General features: G+C 44.6%; 1 protein-coding gene across 3 annotated transcripts in view; it reads right to left on the bottom strand.

The window, feature by feature from the left end:
* Positions 1 to 22,290, bottom strand: part of arhgef10 (Rho guanine nucleotide exchange factor 10) — a 243,141-nt gene that overhangs the window by 13,028 nt on the left and 207,823 nt on the right. For all 3 annotated transcript variants that reach the window (XM_033020671.1, XM_033020673.1, XM_033020674.1), the window contains 2 exons: positions 10,700 to 10,842; positions 863 to 1,037 (listed from right to left, as the gene is read on the bottom strand). In XM_033020671.1, the coding sequence (XP_032876562.1) occupies positions 863 to 1,037; positions 10,700 to 10,842 (318 nt within the window). The remainder of the gene's footprint in view (positions 1 to 862; positions 1,038 to 10,699; positions 10,843 to 22,290) is intronic.

The following is a 22,290-nucleotide window of genomic DNA, read 5'->3' as shown; positions in this document are numbered from 1 at the left end:
GGCCAGTAGTTTCTGTCACTGACATCACAAGCCCATCATTTTCCTCTCCTTCATCTTAATGGACTGGATAATGAGCTTACAGTCAGGATATAAAAACAGACTTGCCCCTTTCTTTTAAAGTTAGATCCTGATAACTCTAGTTATTCTATTTCTTCAATCTATTACATTACCTTTAACTTTTTTATAACATTCCTTCATCTTTGAATAAGTTATTTGGTTTGGATGTAAGTCTGGTAGAATGTTAGATTTCTGCACCTGAGATTGTCTTATTTATTTTTTTCAGTTGGGCCTTTCCTTGATTCAGCCGTAGATGTTAATCCTAGGCAAAGGTTTTGCATAGTCCGTAGAGAAGGAAGATATGAAACTTTAAATACAAGAGACTTGGCAACAGAAATTCAGCTCTTGTTGCTCATCCAAACTGGTTAGAAGAAAACGGTGCATTGGTCTTGATTGAGCCAATGGAACAGAATGTGCAGGAGTGATCCAAGATTGTATCTCTAAAGTCCAAAGTCCATTTTGGGCCGGGACCCATCTTCAGACTGACTTCTTCAGTGTGGGGGGAGAAGACTAAAAAAGAGAGGTGGGAGCAGGACAAAGCCTGGCCATTAATAGGTGGAACCAGATGGGGTTGCATATGTAGTAAATCCACTTATACAGATCTGTTACTAATGACCACAGATCATTTCTTTGCTTTGAAAAAATCATAGCCTAGGAGGCAGATAATTGTAGAATTAGGCTTAAGCATAGCAAATGGCATGAGACATCTAAAATTCATAGAAATATTTAACACGTTAAAAGATTGAAATATTATTGACCTAGTTTGTTGAAGAACCATCTGACCTTGTGTGGATTAGCCATTTACCTGGTATCATGTTATGAATGGGAGTTGCAATGTTGATATCCTGAAGATGTTCGAGGGTCTCTGTGTGAAACAGACGCAGGGCAGATCCGGAGCTGAAGGCGATCCAGACTCCAACACCAGCCACAGCCATATGTGAGATCACCATCCCTTCTTCCTGGTGAGCCTCGAACTGTTGCTGAAAGGGACAAAAATTACAGGTTTAGCTTAAATTAGAGATACAGCGTGGAAACTGGCTCTTCGGTTCACCGAGTCCCCACCGACCAGCCATCACCCGTACACTAGTTCTATCCCACACACTAGGGACAATTTACAGAAGCCAATTAACCTAGAAACCTGTACGTCTTTAAAGTGTGGGAGGAATCCGAAGCACCGGGAAGAAACCCATGCCGTCACAGTTCTTTCATTTACAAATAAAATATCCAAGTGAAACAAAGAAGTTATGGTACCCATAGAAGAGATGACAGAAGTGGTGGCAAACACCTTGGTGAAAAGATATGAGGAGATTAAAGAGTGTTCATCCCCTCCAGCCTTACAATCCTTGACATAAATGCAACCCTCTCCAGTTCTGGTGTCTTGAACAATCCACGTACTCGAGTAACTCAGTGGGTCCGGCAACATCTATGGAGAATGCTGATAGGTGACGTTTTAGGTCGGGACCCTTCTTCAGACTGAAGAATGGTTCTGACCCAATGCTTCACCTATCCATGTTCTCCAGAGATGCAATCTGGCCCTGAGTTACTCCAGCACTTCATGCCCTTTTTGTAAACCAGCATCTGCAGTTATTTGTATCTCCGAACATCCAACTTCACTCTTGCAGTCGTTGGTGGCTGTGCCTTCAAATCCAAAGCCCTGACCTGAAATTCTCTCATACCTCTCCACCTCTCTTTCCTCCTTCCAAATGCTCCTTAAAACTAATTCCCTGTCCCAGAAGCTTCGGTTAAGCACCTTGGGGATGGTCTCTCTCTGCCTGATAATGTAGTTGGAACAGGAAACAAAGCAATGGGGATATCCTTCTGAACACTGAAATGATCTCATAGCATACCCAAGCAAATGTCTGAAGTCTTGGCGAAACTTCTCTCAACTTCCTGAACTGTTCACAAGTGTGCTCATTGCTTTTTCTCTTGAGCTTGTAAAACGGTGAAGTAGAGATTTGTGATCTATCAGTCTCGCAAAGTATTCGTGGCTTGGCTTGAGACTCGACCATAATTAGTTCAAGCACTTCATTCAGCATTGCCAGAATCATATTGGAGACAGAAGTCCAGACCTCTGTTGAATCAAGCAGTTATCTCACATATACATCTGCAAGCAATTTTGTGCTAGTGGTCTGTCTGGCAAAATCATCCTAGCGACAATATTATCCAGTTAATCACAGACTCCAGTTCACTAATACTGTCCTATCCTAACCATTTCTTTCCCGGGGAAGACCATCAATCAAAAACCCTTCGTCTGAAGTGAATGAGTGACTTTAGACTAGAGATAGAGTGTGGAAACAGGCCCTTTTTCCCCACAGAGGGCTCGCCGACCATCGATCATCCTGTGCATTAACACTATCCTACACACTAGAGTCAATTTGCAATTTACAGAAGCCAATTAACCTGCACGCCTTTGGAGCATGGGAGGAAGCTGGAGCACCCGGAGCAAACCCACGCAGTCACAGGGAGAACGTACAAACTCTGTACACATAGCACCCGTAGTCAGGATCAAACCGGGTCTCTGGCGTTGTGAGGCAGTAACTCTACCGCTGTGCCACTGTGCCTCCCCTAAGTGGCAGAATGCTGTAAACTGCTGAGGTGGTCAACCTCCAGAAGATACCACTGCAACAGGAAAAAGACACAGACATCTTCACCAAACAATCGCACTCCTTCTGGCAGGACCAGCTGCAAGCCACTTTCATTCCCCTTCCCATGCCAACCCACCTGGGGCCCTGCCTCCTCCACTGGTAGTGTGAGGCCACATGCAGGCTGGAGGAGCAGTGCCTCCGATTCCGCTGGGGTTCAGGTCAGGGAGTTCCCCCCGCCACGTAATCCCATGCTACCTGCTCCATGGTCGGATAGTCTCCATGGTTCGCCAGGTGAGGGGGGGGGGGGCTGTGGACCCCCAGCAGGACCAAAAACAAGACCTGTCAAAGGGCAGATGAGCTCCTAGCGAGCCAACAGCCATCCACACTTCAGTAGAAGTTGCGATCACTGTCGTACATAGCATTGTAGGGAGTGAAGAAAAACATGACCTCCGGATTCCCTTTCCTTGCTTCTCAAAAGAGAAGTTGTTAATTAATTACTACAACCCAACGGCATGAATATGGAATTCTCCAATTTCAGATATATGTCACCTTCCCATCTACCCAGCTGCTGAAAATCAGAAATAAAACTGGCTTTCTTTGTGATTAAGATCATTGCTACTTTCTTCATTGTTGCCTGGCAATCTTCTCCAAATGCAATCAATTCCCTGTGTCTGAAGAAGAGTCCAGATCTGAAAAGTCACCTGTCGATTTCTTCCGCAGAGGCTGTCTGACCTGATGAGACACCCCAGCACTTTGTGGTATTGTATTACTAATTCCGTTACCCACCTTCCTGCAAGATCATGTGATGCTTTAACCTCAGCATCCTGGCTCAATCTTCATCAAGCTTCTTCCTTTCTACCTTTTTGCTCTTTATTTATTCAAATCATTCTATTCATTAGCGGCACGGTGGCATACCGGTAGAGCTACTGCCTTATAGCGCCAGAGACCCCGGTTCGATCCTGACTACGGATGCTTGTCTGTACGGAGTTTGTACGTTCTCCCAGTGACCTGTGTGGGTTTTTTCCAAGATCTTCGGTTTCCTCCCACATTCCAAAAGTTTGTAGGTTAATTGACTTGGTGTAAATGTAAAATTGTCCCTAGTGTGTGTAGGATAGTGTTAATTGACACTGATCGCCGGTCGGTGTGGACAGTGTGCCGAAGGGCCTGTTTCCATGCCGAATCTCTAAGCTAAACAAAACTTTGCTGCTGCCTCATTTCAGTCCATAGAAAATAATTAGCCTGCGTTCTTACACACCTCGTATTTAAAGGAGCCTGAGAATCATTACTTCCAAGTACAAGATCAGCTTCTTCAAACCAGCCACCAGACTCTTTTATCACCCTGCACAACCCTAACCTCAATCCTACCTCAGTACTGAGCTACTATGGACTTGTATGTACTTCAACTTGAACTTTTATGTTTGGTCCTGGTGCTTATGACAATTAAACACTTTTGAATTTCTGCTATCGAGAAGTTTGGGACAGAGTCAGTAAATTTTTAATGGTGATGATTTTAAGTGAATAAATTCTTTACATTTGTAGCTTCCATTATAAATGTCATCAAATGCTGAACTGTGAAACGTATGACACAGTAAACCTTCGTTATAACAGACCATAGGGGTCCGTTGTTGAAGACTGTCTGCTATAACTGAGTAATCACTGTGTAAGTATTAGAAACAAATAACTGCAATTGCTGTTTAATACACAAAAGGAAACAAAGTGCTGGAGTAACTCGGCGGGTCAGGCAGCATCTCTGGAGAACATGGGCAGGTGACAATTCGAGTTGAGACCCGAGCCGGGGGTGGCGTGGGCAGCCGTCGGTAGGTCCGTCTGCTATAACCAAAATCCGTTCTCGCGAGGTCCGTTAAAACAAGGCTTTATTTGGCAGAGCCGGCGTGAGACTTTGGCAAAACGCAAAGTGCTGGAGGAACTTAGCGGACCAGGCAGCATCTGGGAAGGGAATGTCAATAGAGTTTTGTGGATGCACTCCCTTGTTCTAGCCTGCCCAAGTTACCTTATCACTCTGCCACACTGCTCAGCTCAAATCGTCTTGGCCATGAGGATGCCACGAACCTGCGGAAAAGGAATGTTTGGACAATGCAGGCTAGGAGAGTGGGGGAGGGCTGGACCCACTCAACAAGCCACAGGCTGCTGTCGACTGATAGGTAGGATAGGTGTGAGGGCAGAGTGGAGGGAACATTCACTGTAAACCAATGTCAACTGTGTTTCTTGTCCTTCTTTTAGTATCTGCACCTCTACTGATACTGCCCTTGGACGAGAATCCTTTCACACATTTGCCTTTTATCACATCTTTAATTATCAAGACCACTACACCTCTCTCCCCTCTCGCCTACTTTTGCTAAATGTCCTGGACACAGAACCTGGGCCTCCTCCATTGTCAGAGTGAGGGCACATGCAAATTGGAGGAAAGGCACCTTATATTTTGCTTGGGCAGATATGAATGTTGATTTCTCTAATTTCAAGTAACCCCTGCATTCCCTGGAGTAAGTGGGAATCTGCAGTTTAGTTTAGTTTAGTTTAGTTTAGAGATACAGCGTGGTAACAGGCTCTTTGGACACCAAGTCCATGTCGACCAATGATCACCCGTACAATAGTTCTATCTTACACACGGAGACAATTTGCAAAAGTCTTTTAACCTACAAACCTGCACGTCTTTGGAGTGTGGGAGGAAACCGGTGCTCCTGGAGAAAATCCACGCGGTCACAGGGAGAACTTTCAAACTCCGTACAGTTAGTACGTTAGGACCAAACCCGGGTCTCTGGCGCTGTAAGGCAGCAACTCTACCGTTGCGCCACTGTGCCGCAAGTTGGGGTTACAATCCTATCAACCAAATTTACCAAATGGTGGAGCAGACTCAAGAGGTGAAGAACCTCCTGCTCCAAATGATTTGGGCAAAGAACAACTATTTTAGACTTTTCTCATTATATAATACTTATTACTAACTCTAGCATTAGCAAAGTATTATCAAAGTAACATTAGCAAATTTGCAGATGACACAAAGCTGGGTGGCAGTGTGAACTGGGAGGAGGATGCTATGAGAATGCAGGGTGACTGGGACAGGTTGGGGGAGTGGGCAGATGCATGGCAGATGCAATTTAATGTGAATAAATGTAAGGTTATCCACTTTGGTAGCAAAAACAGGAAGGCAGATTACTATCTAAATGGTTTCAAGTTGGTGTCAACTGTAATTGTGTATTAACCTGCAATTACAGTTGGGGAAGTACAATGGGATCTGGGGGTCCTTGTTCATCAGTCAATGAAAGTAAGCATGCAGGAACAGCAGGCAGTGAAGAAAGCGAATGGCATGTTGCCTTCATAACAAGAGGAGTATAGGAGCAAAGCGGTCCTTCTGCAGTTGTACAGGGCCCTGGTGAGACCACACCTGGAGTATTGTGTGCAGTTTTGGTCTTCAAATTTGAGGAAGGAAATTCTTGCTATTGAGGGAGTGCAGCGTATGTTCACAAGGTTAATTCCCAGGATGGTGGGATTGTCATATGCTGAGAGAATGGAGCGGCTGGGCTAGTATACTCTGGAATTTAGGCTGAGAGGGGATCTTATTGAAACATAAGATTATTAAGGGTTTGGACACGTTAGAGGCAGGAAACATGTTTCCGATGTTGGGGGAGTCCAGAACCAGGGGCCACAGTTTAAGAATAAGGGGTAAGCCATTTAGAACAGAAATGAGGAAACACTTTTTCACACAGAGTTGTGAGTCTGCGGAATTATCTGCCTCAGAGGGCGGTGGAGGCCGGTTCTCTGGATACTTTCAAGAGAGAGCTAGATAGGGCTCTTAAAGATAGCAGAGTCAGGGCATATGGGGAGAAGGCAGGAACGGAGTACTGATTGTGGATGACCTGCCATGATCACATTGAATGGCGGTGCTGGCTCGAAGGGCCGAATGGCCTACTCCTGCACCTATTGTCTATTATAATGCCTTTGTTATTGATCTAGCAGTAACTTACTACTCCAATTTCAAACCCGAAGCACCTCAATGTACTGAGCTTAAAACATTTTCAGTATTATGAGCAGGGCTGAACAACATTATCTAACACGAACCAGTGCCCGATGAAGTGGTGGATTACACAACATCACCTGACTGGGCAAGCAAACAGAGACATTCTTCTTTCAAGTCAGCAGAAGTAAAACAGCATGACATCTCCATGGTTACATGGGTACATTCAAGCATGGACTTGTACGTACAAATTTATTTCAATTAAATGGGTGAGCATTAGACTGCAAAATAGGACACAAAGTGCTGGAGTAACTCAGTGGGTCAATCAGCATCTCTGGAGAACATGGATAGTTGACTTTCCGGGTCGGGTCCCTTCTTCAGATTGATAGTTGTGGGAGAGGAGAAAGCTGAAAGAGAAGTGGGGAGCAGGAAAGCCTGGCAAGTGATAGATGTAAAATGGTGTTTAGTTTGGTTTAGGTTAGAAATGCAGCGAGGAAATAGGCCCTTCAGCCCACCAAATCTGTGACAACCAGCGATCCCTATACACTTGCATTATCCTGCATACTAAGGACAATTAACAATCCTTACTGAAGCCAATTAACCTACAAACCTGTACGTCTGGAATATGGGAGGAAACTGGAGCACCCGGAGAGAACCCATGCAGTAACAAAGAGAATGTACAAGCTCCGTGCAAACAGCACCCGTAGTCAGGATTACTAGCCGGGTTGCTGGCACTGTGAAGCAACTCGGAGATTTACGGTAATGGCCACTCGTCGGTACTCGTGGCTTTCGTGGACATTTTTCATCATGTTGAAAAATCTGCACGAGTCTTCCAGTGCTTACCTGCCGTTAGCGAGTCTTCACGAGTACCTGCCGTTAGCGCTAAGAGACGTCCCCGAGCTCCAACGTACCCGCTACGTTCATTCTCCGTGCTTACCACCAGTTTGATTTTTTTTAAACTCGGGAGAGCTCTTGGAATGAACTCGCACAGTGGGACAGGGCTTTTAGCTAATCACACCCAGCATCTCTGGAGAACATGGATAGGTGACATAGAAACATAGAAAATAGGTGCAGGAGTAGGTCATTCGGCCCTTCGAGCCTGCACCGCCATTCAATATGATCATGGCTGATCATCCAACTCAGTATCCTGTACCTGCTTTCTCTCCATACCCCCTGATCCCTTTAGCCACAAGGGCCACATCTAACGCCCTCTTAAATATAGCCAATGAACTGGCCTCAACTACATTCTATGGCAGAGAATTCCAGAGATTCACCACTCTCTGTGTAAAAATGTTTTTCTCATCTCAGTCCTAAAAGATTTCCCCATTATCCTTAAACTGTGACCCCTTGTTCTGGACTTCCCCAACATCTGGAACAATCTTCCTGCATCTAGCCTGTCCAACCCGTTTTGGGTGTGAACACTTCTTCAGACTGAGCCGGAGAGTAGTGTGGTGGTCGTGTAAAGAAATCCCAGTTCACGTTCTATCTGTGTTGGCTGATGTTAGATTCCCATCTTGCTTTCTCAGGAATGCTCTCCTGAGTTTTCACCCATGTGTTCAGGATTACCACTCAGACATCCATGTCAGGGGAGACCCTGTACTTCAGTTTTATTTCAGTGGTATTGAGCAAAATGTGATTCAGCTGTAGCGGCCAAGTCAATGGATATTTTTAAGGTGGAGATTGACAGATTCTGGATTAGTAAAGGGTGTCAAGGGTTATGGGGAGAAGGCTGGAGAATTGGGTTGAGAGGGAAAGATAGATCAGCCTTGAAACCATAAATGGCAGCGTAGACTTGATGGGCCGAATGGCCTAACTCTGCTCCTAGAACGTATGCTTATAAAATCAGGAATTTCCAACGCGTTAAAAATAAAGTCCAGAGACCAACTTTCAGATTTCACAGAGTTCAACTAGAATTCATTGTGTTCCTGAACTGTTCTGTTCTAATTAGATTAATATCTTTAAAAATATTAACTTAAAATAATAAGAGATTACTGAAATATAGCATGGTCCTAGCAGGTAATTACTGTCCCCATTATCCTGTATCTGTGCACTGTGCATGGCTCGATTGTAATCATGTATAGACTTTCCACTGACTGGATAGCACGTAACAAAAGCTTTTTCACTGGACCTCAGTACACGTGACAATAAATTAAACTTCAACTTCCACTGTGCCAAGCTATAAACAAAATGTGATGGCCAGCATATCATAGCATATTCTGAAAGCAAAATTAATAAACATTTACATTTGTTTAAGGTAGACAAAAATGCTGGAGAAACTCAGCGGGTGAGGCAGCATCTATGGAGCGTAGGAAATAGGCAACGTTTCGGGTCGAGACCCTTTCCTTCGCTCCATAGATACCGCTTCACCCGCTGAGTTTCTCCAGCATTTTTGTCTACATTCGATTATTCTAGCATCTGCAGTTCCTTCTTATACATTTGTTTAAGGTTGTCACTTATATCATATAGTATCATCAGTTTAAAAAAAAAAAAATGTTTTTGAAGTTGAATTTAGGTATATTCTTTTCTTTTTTTTTGATGGTCAGAGACATTAAGTAATTCTGGGCATCATCTCTGGAGCATTAGGACACCTGGAATCCAAAGGAACCTCAATAGTAAGCAGCTGAGCATACTGATGGAGTGACGAGCTCAGGAAGTTTGCAGCAAAGAACAGGACGTTAGAGAGCACAAGGGGCCATGTGGTTGCTCCAGGCTGCCTCCAGAAGAGCTCAGTGTGATTCCCACAAACAATGAGAGATGATGGTATTGGCTGGGATGGCTGCCAACTTTACCATGAGAACACAAGCTGTTCTGCCGGGTGCCACACAAAGTGCAGTGTATTACAAAGAGAGATCTCCACAATGATTTACCAACCCTGAAAAATGTAACATCCAGGTTCAGGAGCAGCTTCCCTACAACCATCAGGCTATTAAACACTACAACCTGGTAGCACAGTGGCTCAGTGGCAGAGTTGCTGTTTTACAGCGCCAGACACCTAGGTTCCATCCTGACTACGGGTGCTGCCAGTACGGAGTTTGTACGATCTCCCTGTGACCGCGTGGGTTTTCTCCGGGTGCTCCGGTTTCCTCCCACATTCCAAAGATGTGTAGGTTTGTAGGTTAATTGTCTTCTGTAAATTGTCCCTAGTGTGTAGGATGGAGCTAGTGTACGGAGTGAACACTGGTCAGCGAAGAGTCGGTGGGCTGGAGGGTCTGTTTCCGCGATGTATCTCTAAACTAAACTAAATTAATACAGACCATGACAACCCACTGACGGGATGTTTAAACAACAATTAGGTGTAACAGAAAATATCGAGAGATATGATGAGAATTGTGCTAAGTGGGTGTTCAATCAAAACAGCATAAATAAACCTTTGGGACGGCACAGTGGTGCAGTGGTAGAGTTGCTGCCTTACAGCGCCAGAGACCCCGGTGTAGTGGCCATTTGGCCTGTTTTGCATGTCATCGACGCTGACTACGGGTGCTGTCTATAAGAGTTTGTACATTCTCCCCGTGGGTTTTCTCCGGGTGCTCCGGTTTCCTCCCACACTCCAAAGACATGCAGGTTGTAGGTTAATCATCTTCTGTAAATTGTAAATTGTCCCTATAGTGTAGGATAGTGCTGGTGTACCGGGTGACCAGCACTATCACCCCGTACACTAGATCATGAACTCGGTCTATATAGAGTTTATACAGTTTCTAGTCTATTTGGAGGTTAGACTTTAGACATACACCATGGAAATAAGTCCTTCGGCCCACAGAGTTCACGCCGACCAGCGATCACCCCATACATTTGCACCATCTTACACACTAGGGACAATTTACAACTTACAAAGCCAATTAACCTACAAACCCGCACTTATTTGGGGTGTGGAGGGAAACCGGAGCACCCGGAGAAAACCCACGCTGTCACAGGAAGAACGCACAAACTCTGCACAGACAGCACCCGTAGTCAGGATCGAACCCGGGTCTCTAGCACCCTAAAGCAGCAGCGTTACCGCTGCGCCACCGTGCTGACACAATGCCATTCACAAATATAACATTTGTGCAAAGATTTAATCATCATAAAATTAAAAATGTTTTACATTTACCTCCACTGTGTGAGTCTGGGTGCTGATTATGAAAACCAGTCCCCCAGAAGCAGTCCAGATTGTATCTTCCATGACCAGGATGGTTTTGACTGGCAGATCACTTAGCCTCAGTACTTTGGGTGAATCAGCATTCCATGATCCATCTTCAAAAGAGGAATTGAGAGAAAATGTTTTAAAATTTCACTATTTTCGATAATAAGTGGTACACAACACCACACTTGATTTTGAATGCAAGTCTTTTTTTTAAGACAAATCAAACTGCAGATGTTGGAATGTGAAACCAAAACAGAAATGATGGAAGGACCCAGCCAGTTGTGCAGCATCTGTAGATAGAGAACCCCATTAATGTTAGTTTAGTTTAGTTTAGAGACACAGGTCCTTCGGTTCACCGAGTCCACGCCGACCAGCGACCCTGGCACGCAAGCACATAATTTACAATTATACCAAGCCAATTAACCTATTGGAGTGTGAGAGAAAACCGGGGAAAACCCATGCAGGTCACGGTGATAACGTACAAACTCCATACAAACACCACCCGTAATCAAGATCGAACCTGGGTCTCTGGTGTAAGTCAGCAGCTCTACCGCTGTGCCACCATGCCACCCTTTATGCATCGGGTCAGGATGGGGGAGAGAGTGGAAGGGATTGAAAAGTAGACGATTGAGGCAAATTGAAGTGGCTGATTACCACTCCTTCTCTGAGCTGATGTGGAAACAAGGAACTGCAGATGCGGGCTTACAAAAATAGACACAAAGTGCTCGAGTAACTCGGCGGTCAGGCAGCATCTCTGGTGAACATGGATAGGTGACATTTCAGGTCTAAAGAAGGTTCCCGACCTGAAACGTCGCCTATCCATGTTCTCCAGAGATGCTGCCTGATCCGCTGAGTAACTCCAATATTTTGTGTACTTTTTGCCTATTCTGCTCTGTCGGTCGGTCTGTGGCTTCCTCCATTGCCAATGCAACCAGGATGAACAACACTTATAATGGTTTTTCCAACTTAAGATGAATGGTCACTCATCATTTATCATTATCTTACCTATGTCACTTTCTCACTGCATTTCTTTAAGATAGAGTCATAGAGTGATACAGTGTGGAAACAGGCCCTTTGGGCCAACTTGCCCACACCGGCCAACGTGTCCCAGCTACGCTAGTCCCACCTTTGGTCCATATCCCTCCAAATCTATAGTCATGTTAACTGTTAGTACATGCTCCTAATCACCTGATCTGTCTGAAACCATGTTCATATAGCCACAAAGGGGCGGCAGAGTGGTACAACTTCTTACAGTACAGTCTCACAGCACCAAAGACCCGGGTTCGATCCTGACCTTGGGTGCTTTCTGTGAGGTGTTTGCACGTTCTCCCTATGACCTCATAGTTTTCTTCACGTCCCAAAGATGTACAGGTCTGTAGGTTAATTAGTCTCTTTAAATTGCCCCCTAGAGTGGAAGTGAATGTAGGATAATAACGAACTAGTGTGAACGGGTGATCGAAGGTTGGTGTTGTCTCAGTAGGCCTAAATCACAATCTCAATGTATGTCTTAACTAAACTAAACCTCACTCCTCCTCCACCCCCCTAGTACAGCTTTGAGAACTGACAATCAACCCTCCACTCACCCCCTACATCTAAAGAAGGGTCCCAGAACCAAAACATTATCACGTTTCTCTCCACAGATACTGACTTGCTGAGTTCTTCCAGCATTATTGTTTATTCCTTTTTGTGGTGCATTGCATGTGGTAGTTTGCGTTTGACTGGAGTGCACTATTCATAGATTTTTTCTTCCTAACAACAGAAACAACAGAAAAATACTTCCACTAGTTACGTAATCTATCTTGGAACAACTGAGATAACAATATTCACTTACACCCATAACTGAAATCACATGCAAAATAAAACACTTTATATTGTCGATCTTGAGGATTTTAAAATATTTTTCAGGGTGACCCCATTGAAAATTTGAAATTGGTTTATTTTCTAATTCAAATGTATTTATAAACTTTTGCTTTGATCTTGCAGCAATGGGATTCAATTTGTGATAGAGTGTTCTCTATGTGTAAAGTCACTGGAATCATCATGGGGTTTAAAGTAATGAATATGATTGCCAAAGTTGCCTTATGGTTTCCAAATTAGTTATGAAGATCAAAATAATGCTGACGTAAATGCTTAGATTTACAAAGAACCCACAAATAATATGACGTGGAAGTATTTTAACAATCTACCAATAGTTTTGATCAATGGATGCAACAAATCATTGAACACAGCTTATTGCCATAATGATTTCCAATAATGTGGCACTCTTTAGACTTCAGAGATACAGCGTGGAAACAGGCCCTTCGACCCACCGAGTCTGCGCCGACCAGTGTTCACCCTGTACACTGGCACTATCCTACACAATATGGACAATTTACATACGACAAACCTGTAAATCTTTGGAGTGTGGGAGGAAACCGGAGAACCTGGAAACAACCATGCGGTCACAGGGAGAACGTACAAACTCCGTAAGGCAGCACTCGTTGTCAGGATTGAACCTGGGTCCCTGGCGCTGTGAGGCAGCAATTCTACTGCTGAGTCACTGTGCTGCCCACACTTTGTGCTGTATGTATCTTCCACGCAAAATGAAATCTTTGCATATTTAAACATTCCCTTAAAATTGATCTGCATTTTGTACAGCATTGAAACAGATGATATAGACATAACACACCACTCATGAACTAACTATTAATTTACAATATGTCTGGAAACTCTCTCCCACCCGCGCATCAGAGTAGCAAAGAATCACCAACTATTTCCAGGGCATATAATGGATCAACCACCGTATGAGACACTGAAGAAAATACTCTAGAAGAATGAGTGACAGTTTCATTTTATTCCCTTTTGTCTATGGGGTAACATCCCCTGATTCTTTTCAAAGCTATTTGTACTCATGAGCTAATGAAGGTAGTTAATAATCATAGCTGCAGGCTTTAAGTTGCCACCCACTTCATTTAGCACCGCTCAAGCTGATCTGAGCTGTCACTTCAAGGCAGGACGTAGAGCTGGTAACAATTCATTTGTGAGACACGTGATCATTGCTGGTAGCTCTGTACTGGTTCGATTGCCAAGTTGCAAAACAGCAAAAGGCAAAACCTTGGGCTGGAGGCACATAACAATCTTACTCCGAGAACAGAACACTTCCTTCTTCAAAGGTCAACAATGAAGCAATTAGATTTTTAATACCGTTCAATAACTTTGCAGTCATTTTTATTCATCTTTAAAACAAGAAGGTACAGTGGTTCAGCAGTAGAGTTGCTGCCTTACAGCGCCAGAGACCTGGGTTCAATCCTGACCATGAGTGCAGTCTGTATGGAGTTTGTATGTTCTCCCTGTGACCGTGTGGGGTTTTCTCCGGGTGCTTCGGTTTCCGAGGATACAGTGTGATAATAGGCCCTTCCACCCACTGAGTCCACGCCGACCAGCGATCACCCGTTCACACTAGATCTTTGTTATCCCAGTTTTGCATTTTACCGAAGAGAATTAACCTACAAACATGCACATCTTTGGAATAAACCTCTAAACCATCCCTATCGAATGTACCTCCCCAAATAGTTAATAGTTTATCCTCCCTCGCACTGTGAAAGTACAGCTGGCAGACAGAAATGTGGTCACAACTCTCCAATGTGGTGAACAGAACCGAAAAAGCTTTAGCCTTTATCCCTGAAGATTTGCACCAAAGCCAGTTTAATGTTTTAACAAAGACATTTTCTGTTCAAGAATATCATGGAAGGATATGAGGATAGAGACACTTTATTGAATTGCTCTTGAAACATGTAGAAGGAGCCAAGGATGAATCATCAGTGGAATGTATGAGCTTCGAACAGAAGTGGAGGGATATCTCTTGAGAGATTTCCATGCTGTGATGTCTGCCTTCATAAGCTGAAAACATTAAGAAAACACCAACTTGGCATGGGGATGCAGCTGTTAGAGCTGCTGTCTCACATCGCCAGAGACCTGGGTCCACACTGAACTTGGGTGCAGTCTGTGTGGTGTTCACATGTTCTCACTGTGACCTTGTGGGTTTCCTCCCACACCCCAGACATGCGCAGGTTTGTAGATTGACCCCTGGTGTCTAGGTGAGTGGTTGAATCTGGGGGAGAGGGGTGGGTGGGGGGGGGGGGGGGGGGGGGGAGGGAGGGATAAGGGAATGTGGCGAGAATAAAATGGGATTTGAGCTAATAAATGATTGATGGTCGCCATGGACTCAATGGGCCAAAATGCCTGTTTCAGTTAATTTATTTAGCGAATGCAAAGTCCTTTAGCCAAGCAGTTGCCTCTTGATCTGCTGTATGAAGGGTGACAAGTCCTCCTTTGAGTCTTTGTTGAGGGCATGCTTCAATGATGTGTTGCATTGTTTGCTGCTCTCCACAAGCACACCATGGGGTTGGACTGCTGCCCCATTTGTGAAGGCTGGCCAAGCAGGGGCCATGTCCAGTCCTGAATCTATTCAGCGTCGTCCACTGCTTCCTTGGGAGATTGGTGCCAGGGACCGGTAGGGTGGGGTCTGACACCAGATGTTTATTTGGGACGTCCTTGGACGTCATTCAGTTAATGACCTGATGAGATTGCACCTTGTTCACAATGCTCATTCGGAATTTCCTATTTTCTTGACTTTTTGCTGTTGTCACACTGGATAGTTTAGATTAGTTTAGAGACACAGTGCGGAAACAGTCCTTTCGGCCCAAAGGGTCTGTGACGGCCAGCGATCACCGCTTCCACTAGCACTAACTTACATACTAGTGACAATTTACACTTCTTACCGAACTCAATTAACCTACAAACCTCTACGTCTTTGGAGTGTGGGAGGAAACTGGAGCACCGGGGAAAATCCACGCGGTCACAGGGAGAACGTACAAACTCCGTGCAGACAGCACCGTAGTCAGGATCAAAACCCAGGTCTCTAAATGGCCTGTCCCACTTCTGCGATTTTTTTCGGGGACTGTCAGTCGTAGTAGGTCGCCGAAAAAGCAGCGACTGGACCCCCCCCATGACAACGTCTACGACAAGCAACGACAAGCAACGACAACCTACCACCTAGTCATCGTCAAGCTACCGACAACCAGCGACCCTATGAGGACATACACCTACGACAACCTACGACCACACAGGCGACAACCAAAGTCAACCTACAACCTACAAGCTACCACCCTGTCGGCGACAACTGAAGACAATTCAGTCGCCGGTACCTGTCGCCAGTTGACGTAGGTTGACGTAGGTAGTCGCCAATGGAATTCACCAAAGTCAGCACCGGGCGACAACCAACAACAACTGGCAACAACCTGCCTCACCCTGGCGACATCCGGCGACAGCATCTACGACAGCAGAATTCAAGCTGCGACAAGCCCACAGTCGCAGAAAAATGTTGAACATTTCAAAATCCAGCAACGTTACGACTCTTTAGGCGACTTGAAGAGTCGACTCACGACCATACAAGCGGCACTCCGGTGACCATGTGGCGAGTCTAATCGCCTGTAGTCGCCAAAAAAATTGCCTAAGTGGGACAGGGGATTAACGCTGTAAGGCAGCAACTCTACCACTGTGCAGACTTGAGTTGAATCAAACTGCAACATTTTGTATCAGTAAATCCCTGGTCACCAGTGCAAGTGTTAACATTGATTTGGGGCTAAACGTTGTGCATTTAAGTTGCCAAGGAGTTACAGACTTAGATTTTCACTTTTCAGGTACAGACATGAAATATCGCCTGTGGGCTGAAGGTGCAGAACATAAAGCATTCAGAGGAAGCGCAATGAGGACTTTGCCTGCCTGGTATATGTTGATTCAGCAAAGTATTCATACTGCAGGGATTTGCCGGATATATTGAAGTTGTATTAAGTTAGACAGATGTGTTGGTTGGATTAGGTGATACATTACATAGACAGATACATTGTGTAGGAAGGAAGTGCAGATGCTGGTTTAAACCGAAGATAGACACAAAAAGCTGGAGTAACTCAGCGGGTCAGACAGCATTTCTGGAGAAACAGAATAGGTGACATTTCAGGTTGAGACCCTTCTTCAAACTGAGAGTCAGGGGAAAGAGAAACAAGAGATATAGGCAGTGATATCCAGTGGCTTGCAAAAGTATTCATACCTCTTGACCTTTTCCACATTTTGTCACGTTACAACCACAAACGTAAATGTATTTTATTGGGATTTTATGTGAAAGACCAACACAAAGTGGCGCATAATTGTGAAGTGGAAGGAAAATGATACGTGGTTTTCAAATTTTTTAACAAATAAAAAACTGAAAAGTGTGGCGTGCAAAAGTATTCAGCCCCCCTTACTCTTATACCCCTAAATAAAATCCAGTGCAACCAATTGCCTTCAGAAGTCACCTAATTAGTAAATAGAGTCCACTTGTGTGTAATCTAATCTCAGTATAAATACAGCTGTTCTGTGAAGGCTTCAGAGGTTTGTTAGAGAACATTAGTGAACAAACAGCATCATGAAGCCCAAGGAACACACCAGACAGGTCAGGGATAAAGTTGTGGAGAAGTTTAAAGCAGGGTTAGGTTATAAAAAAATATCCCAAGCTTTGAACATCTCACGGAGCACTGTTCAATCCATCATCAGAAAATGGAAAGAGTATGGCACAACTGCAAACCTACCAAGACATGGCTGTCCACCTAAACTGACAGGCCGGGCATGGAGAGCATTGATCAGAGAAGCAGCCAAGAGGCCCATGGTAACTCTGGAGGAGCTGCAGAGATCCACAGCTCAGGTGGGAGAATCTGTCCACAGGACAACTATTAGTCGTGCACTCCACAAATCGGGCCTTTATGGAAGAGTGGCAAGAAGAAAGCCATTGTTGAAAAAAAGCCATAAGAAGTCCTGTTTGCAGTTTGCCACAAGCCATGTGGGGGACACAGCAAACATGTGGAGGAAGGTGCTCTGGTCAGATGAGACCAAAATTGAAGTTTTTGGCCTAAATGCAAAACGCAATGTGTGGCGGAAAACTAACACTGCACATCACCCTGAACACACCATCCCCACTGTGAAACATGGTGGTGGCAGCATCATGCTTTTCTTCAGCAGGGACAGGGAAGCTGGTCAGAGTTGATGGGAAGATGGATGGAGCCAAATACAGGGCAATCTTGGAAGAAAACCTGTTAGAGTCTGCAAAAGACTTGACACTGGGGTGGAGGTTCACCTTCCAGCAGGACAACGACCCTAAACATACAGCCAGAGCTACAATGGAATGGTTTAGATCAAAGCATATTCATGTGTTAGAATGGCCCAGTCAAAGTCCAGACCTAAATCCAATTGAGAATCTCTGGCAAGACTTGAAAATTGCTGTTCACAGACACTCTCCATCCAATCTGACTGAGCTTGAGCTATTTTGCAAAGAAGAATGGGCAAAAATGTCAGTCTCTAGATGTGCAAAGCTGGTAGAGACATACCCCAAAAGACTTGCAGCTGTAATTGCAGCGAAAGGTGGTTCTATAAAGTATTGACTCGGGGGGGCTGAATACTTTTGCACACCACACTTTTCAGTTTTTTATTTGTAAAAAAATTTGAAAACCATGTATAATTTTCCTTCCACTTCACAATTATGCGCCACTTTGTGTTGGTCTATCACATAAAATCCCAATAAAATACATTTACGTTTGTGGTTGTAACGTGACAAAATGTGGAAAAGTTCAAGGGGTATGAATACTTTTGCAAGCCACTGTAGAGCGATATAGAACAAATGAATGAAAGGTATGTTCCAGACAATGAGACTCAGGAAGACGACTTCGAACCTTGTACAACAACTTGGTGGGGGAGAGACGGAGAGAGAGGAAATGCATGGATTACTTGAAGTTAGAGAAATCAATATTCATACCGCTGGGTTATAAGCTGCCCAAGTGAAATATGAGATGCTGAACAGCACCTATCAATCTCTGCTTTAAAAATATCCCACGTCTTGGCCTCCACAGCTGTCTGTGGCAATGAATTCCACAGATTCACCTCCATCTGACTAAAGAAATCCCTGCGCATCCATGTGGCCAGACACACCTCTACGTCATCATTAAATTTGCCCCAAATTGTTGGACGAATAAATAGGTAACAATGTCAGAGTACTGGGGAGAGATTGATAATCTGACTGAATTAACAATCTTGCTTCCAACATGAACAAGACCAAAGAACTGAAAGTTTACTTCAGGAAGGAAAAGTCGGGAATCCATGAAGCTGTCTTCATTGATTGGATGGCGGTGGAGAGTCAACAGCTTCAAGATCTTGGGTGTGCATATATTGGAATATCTGTTCTGGGTCCAGAACACTGAAGCAATCATAGAAACATAGAAATTAGGTGCAGGAGTAGGCCATTCGGCCCTTCGAGCCTGCACCGCCATTCAATATGATCATGGCTGATCATCCAACTCAGTATCCTGTACCTGCCTTCTCTCCATACCCTCTGATCCCCTTAGCCACAAGGGCCACATCTAACTCCCTCTTAAATATAGCCAATGAACTGGCCTCGACTACCCTCTGTGGCAGAGAGTTCCAGAGATTCACCACTCTCTGTGTGAAAAAAGTTCTTCTCATCTCGGTTTTAAAGGATTTCCCCCTTATCCTTAAGCTGTGACCCCTTGTCCTGGACTTCCCCAACATCGGGAGCAATCTTCCTGCATCTAGCCTGTCCAACCCCTTAAGAATTTTACAAGTTTCTATAAGATCCCCTCTCAATCTCCTAAATTCTAGAGAGTATAAACCAAGTCTATCCAGTCTTTCTTCATAAGACAGTCCTGACATCCCAGGAATCAGTCTGGTGAACCTTCTCTGCACTCCCTCTATGGCAATAATGTCCTTCCTCAGATTTGGAGACCAAAACTGTACGCAATACCCTGTACAACTGCAGTAGAACCTCCCTGCTCCTATACTCAAATCCTTTTGCTATGAAAGCTAACATACCATTCGCTTTCTTCACTGCCTGCTGCACCTGCATGCCTACTTTCAATGACTGGTGTACCATGACACCCAGGTCTCGCTGCATCTCCCCTTTTCCTAGTCGGCCACCATTTAGATAATATAGGAAGCTGATCAAAGTCCCTGAACATTCTATCAGACCTGTACAAGTGTATGGTAGAAAGATTATAGACTACCTGCATCATGGCCTGGCTCAGTAACTTGAACGTCCAGAAATGATGGAGGCTGCAGAAAGTGGCAGACATTGCCTGGCCTATCACAGCATGGAAACAGCCCCTTTGGCCCACTAAGTCAACCACGATCCATCATCCTATACACTAACACTGCCATACACACTAGGGACAATTTAGAATTTACAGAAGCCAATTATCCGACAAATCTGTACATCTTTGGAGTGTGGGAGGAAATAGGAGCGCCCGGGGAAAACCTACTCAATCATAGGGAGAACGTACAAACTCTGTACAGACAGGACTCCGTATTCAGGATTCCGAGGTCCCTGGCATTGTAAGGCTGCGCCACTGTCCCACCCATGATCTGCTATTGACTTTGTTTTGTTGCACTATGGAGTTCAGTTTTGCACTATTATAGTTTAGCTACCTAGTATTACTAATTATTAGTTTATTGTATTATTAATTATTGTGCATTTATTTGTTATTGCCTAATTGTGTTTGTTAAGTAGCAACAAGTAAGAATCTCATTGGTCCGTAGCTGGTACATCTTACAATTAAACAGTTTTGAGCCTGGACTCCTTGCCATATCCAAGACAGTTAAAGGGAGAAAGGGCATTGCTTAGTTAAATCGGCTCTCTGATGTTCTTGTCTTGCTTTCTGATGGATTTACTACAGTGACAGGAAAGATGAAAAAAAACAAGGCTTGTTAATTTGTGCCAGAGTGTATGTTAAATATTCTAAACTGTGACTGATTCAGAGGAGTAATAGAAAGGTTTCCATGGAGAGGAGCAACTATAATGCAACAACGTAATTGGTGCAGAAAATCTCCAGTCCACTTCTCTTCATATTTAGGAAATTTAAGAGGTCAGTACGGTGGCGCAGATAGACCCGCTGCCTTATAGCACCAGAGCCCCAGGTTCGATCCTGACCTTGGGTGCTGTCTGTATGGAGTTTGTACGTTCGCCCTGTGACCTATGTAGGTTTTCTCTGGGTGCTCCGGGTTCCTCCCACACTCCAAAGACATACAGGTTTGTAGGCTAATTGGTTTGGTAAAATTGCCCTCAGTGTGTAACCCCCACTTGGTGGGTTGAAGGACCTGTGTTACCTGCTGTAGTTCTACACTAAACTAAATCTCTAAACAAGGTGACTTCAGGAAGTTAAAGAACCTTCACTGCTTCAGATTGCATAGCTTTATTATGGAGAGCTACTGCCTAGTTCATTTGAGGTTACGCAGTCTGGCAATTGGGGATAGGGGCTTTCTGTGATTTACATGTATTTCACTTTGCCAAGGCCTTTGCCAAGGTTAAGCTGAGACCTTAAAGTTAAGAGACCAAGGGATCCATTTTGGCAAACTGGATCTGAAACTGTGTTGATGCTAGGAGGCAGAGGGTGATAGTGGGTATCAAATAAAACTGATGAGTTGGTAGATGGAATTTAATACTGAAAAAATGTGAGGTAATGTGTTTTGGGAGGCCTAATTAGGCCATGTTAAAAGCAATAAATTCTAGGAGTCTAGAAAGTACTAATGGGCCTGTCCCACGTAGGCGACTTTTAGGCGACTGCAGGAGACTATGCAGTCGCCACATGTTCGCGGGTGGTTGCCGGGGAGTTGCCTTCGTGGTCGTGAGGAGTTCCTGCATTCTGGTTCTCGTAGGTTGTAGCCGGTGCTGACCGGTGAATTTCATTGGTTCATTGGGGGAAAAAAAAACCGTAAGCAGTAGTTTTCAGAACCAAGGGTAACCGACTGGTAATGTTAAATGTCCGCCGAGCTTCACAGCCATGTATCTCTGGCTTCTTAAGTTGTCTCCACTCTTTCTCCCTCCTTCTCCCCCTCTCATGGCTCCCCTCTTTTAAAGGACTTACCATACACTGTGCTTTAGCCGTCTTAATTACAGTGCCAACCTTCCTGTTCATCGTGGTGCGTGTCTGTATCACCTTCGCTTTGCACTGTGTGAATTTCAGACAATGCTCCCCCCGCTTGCCCTGTCCCCCGCCTGCGATGTGTTTGTGTGTGTTCCACTCTGACAATCGCCGTTCCAATTGCCATTTTTTCAGGCAACTGCCGACAACTTGACAGTCGTCAGCAGTTGGCTGAAAAATCGGCACAGGCTCATAAGAAACAGACGGACCTTAGTGTATACAGTATATACAAGAACCCCTGAAAGCGACAGCATGGATAAGGAAATGAAGAAAGTAACAGCCTTCATTAGTTGGGCTAATAACAGAGAGTTTATAGATATTGAGAGATGGCACAGTGGCATTCAGGTCACGTTGGGGGGGAGGATGTGGACCCCCAGCAGGACCTAAAACAGGGCCTGTCAAAAGGCGGATGAGCTTCTAGCGAGCCAATGATCATCCACACTTCAGTAGAAGTTGCGATCACTGTCGTACATAGCATTGTAAGGAACGATGATAAAGCACACACATCAAAATCCTATACTTCCAGCGGCAGAAGTCCACAGGAACTGGAGGACAGAGAAC

This window comes from Amblyraja radiata, chromosome 5 (genome assembly GCF_010909765.2).
Source record: "Amblyraja radiata isolate CabotCenter1 chromosome 5, sAmbRad1.1.pri, whole genome shotgun sequence".
Classification (NCBI taxonomy): domain Eukaryota; kingdom Metazoa; phylum Chordata; class Chondrichthyes; order Rajiformes; family Rajidae; genus Amblyraja; species Amblyraja radiata.
Note: the sequence above shows the minus strand (reverse complement) of the source record. Positions and strands in the feature narration are given on the sequence as shown.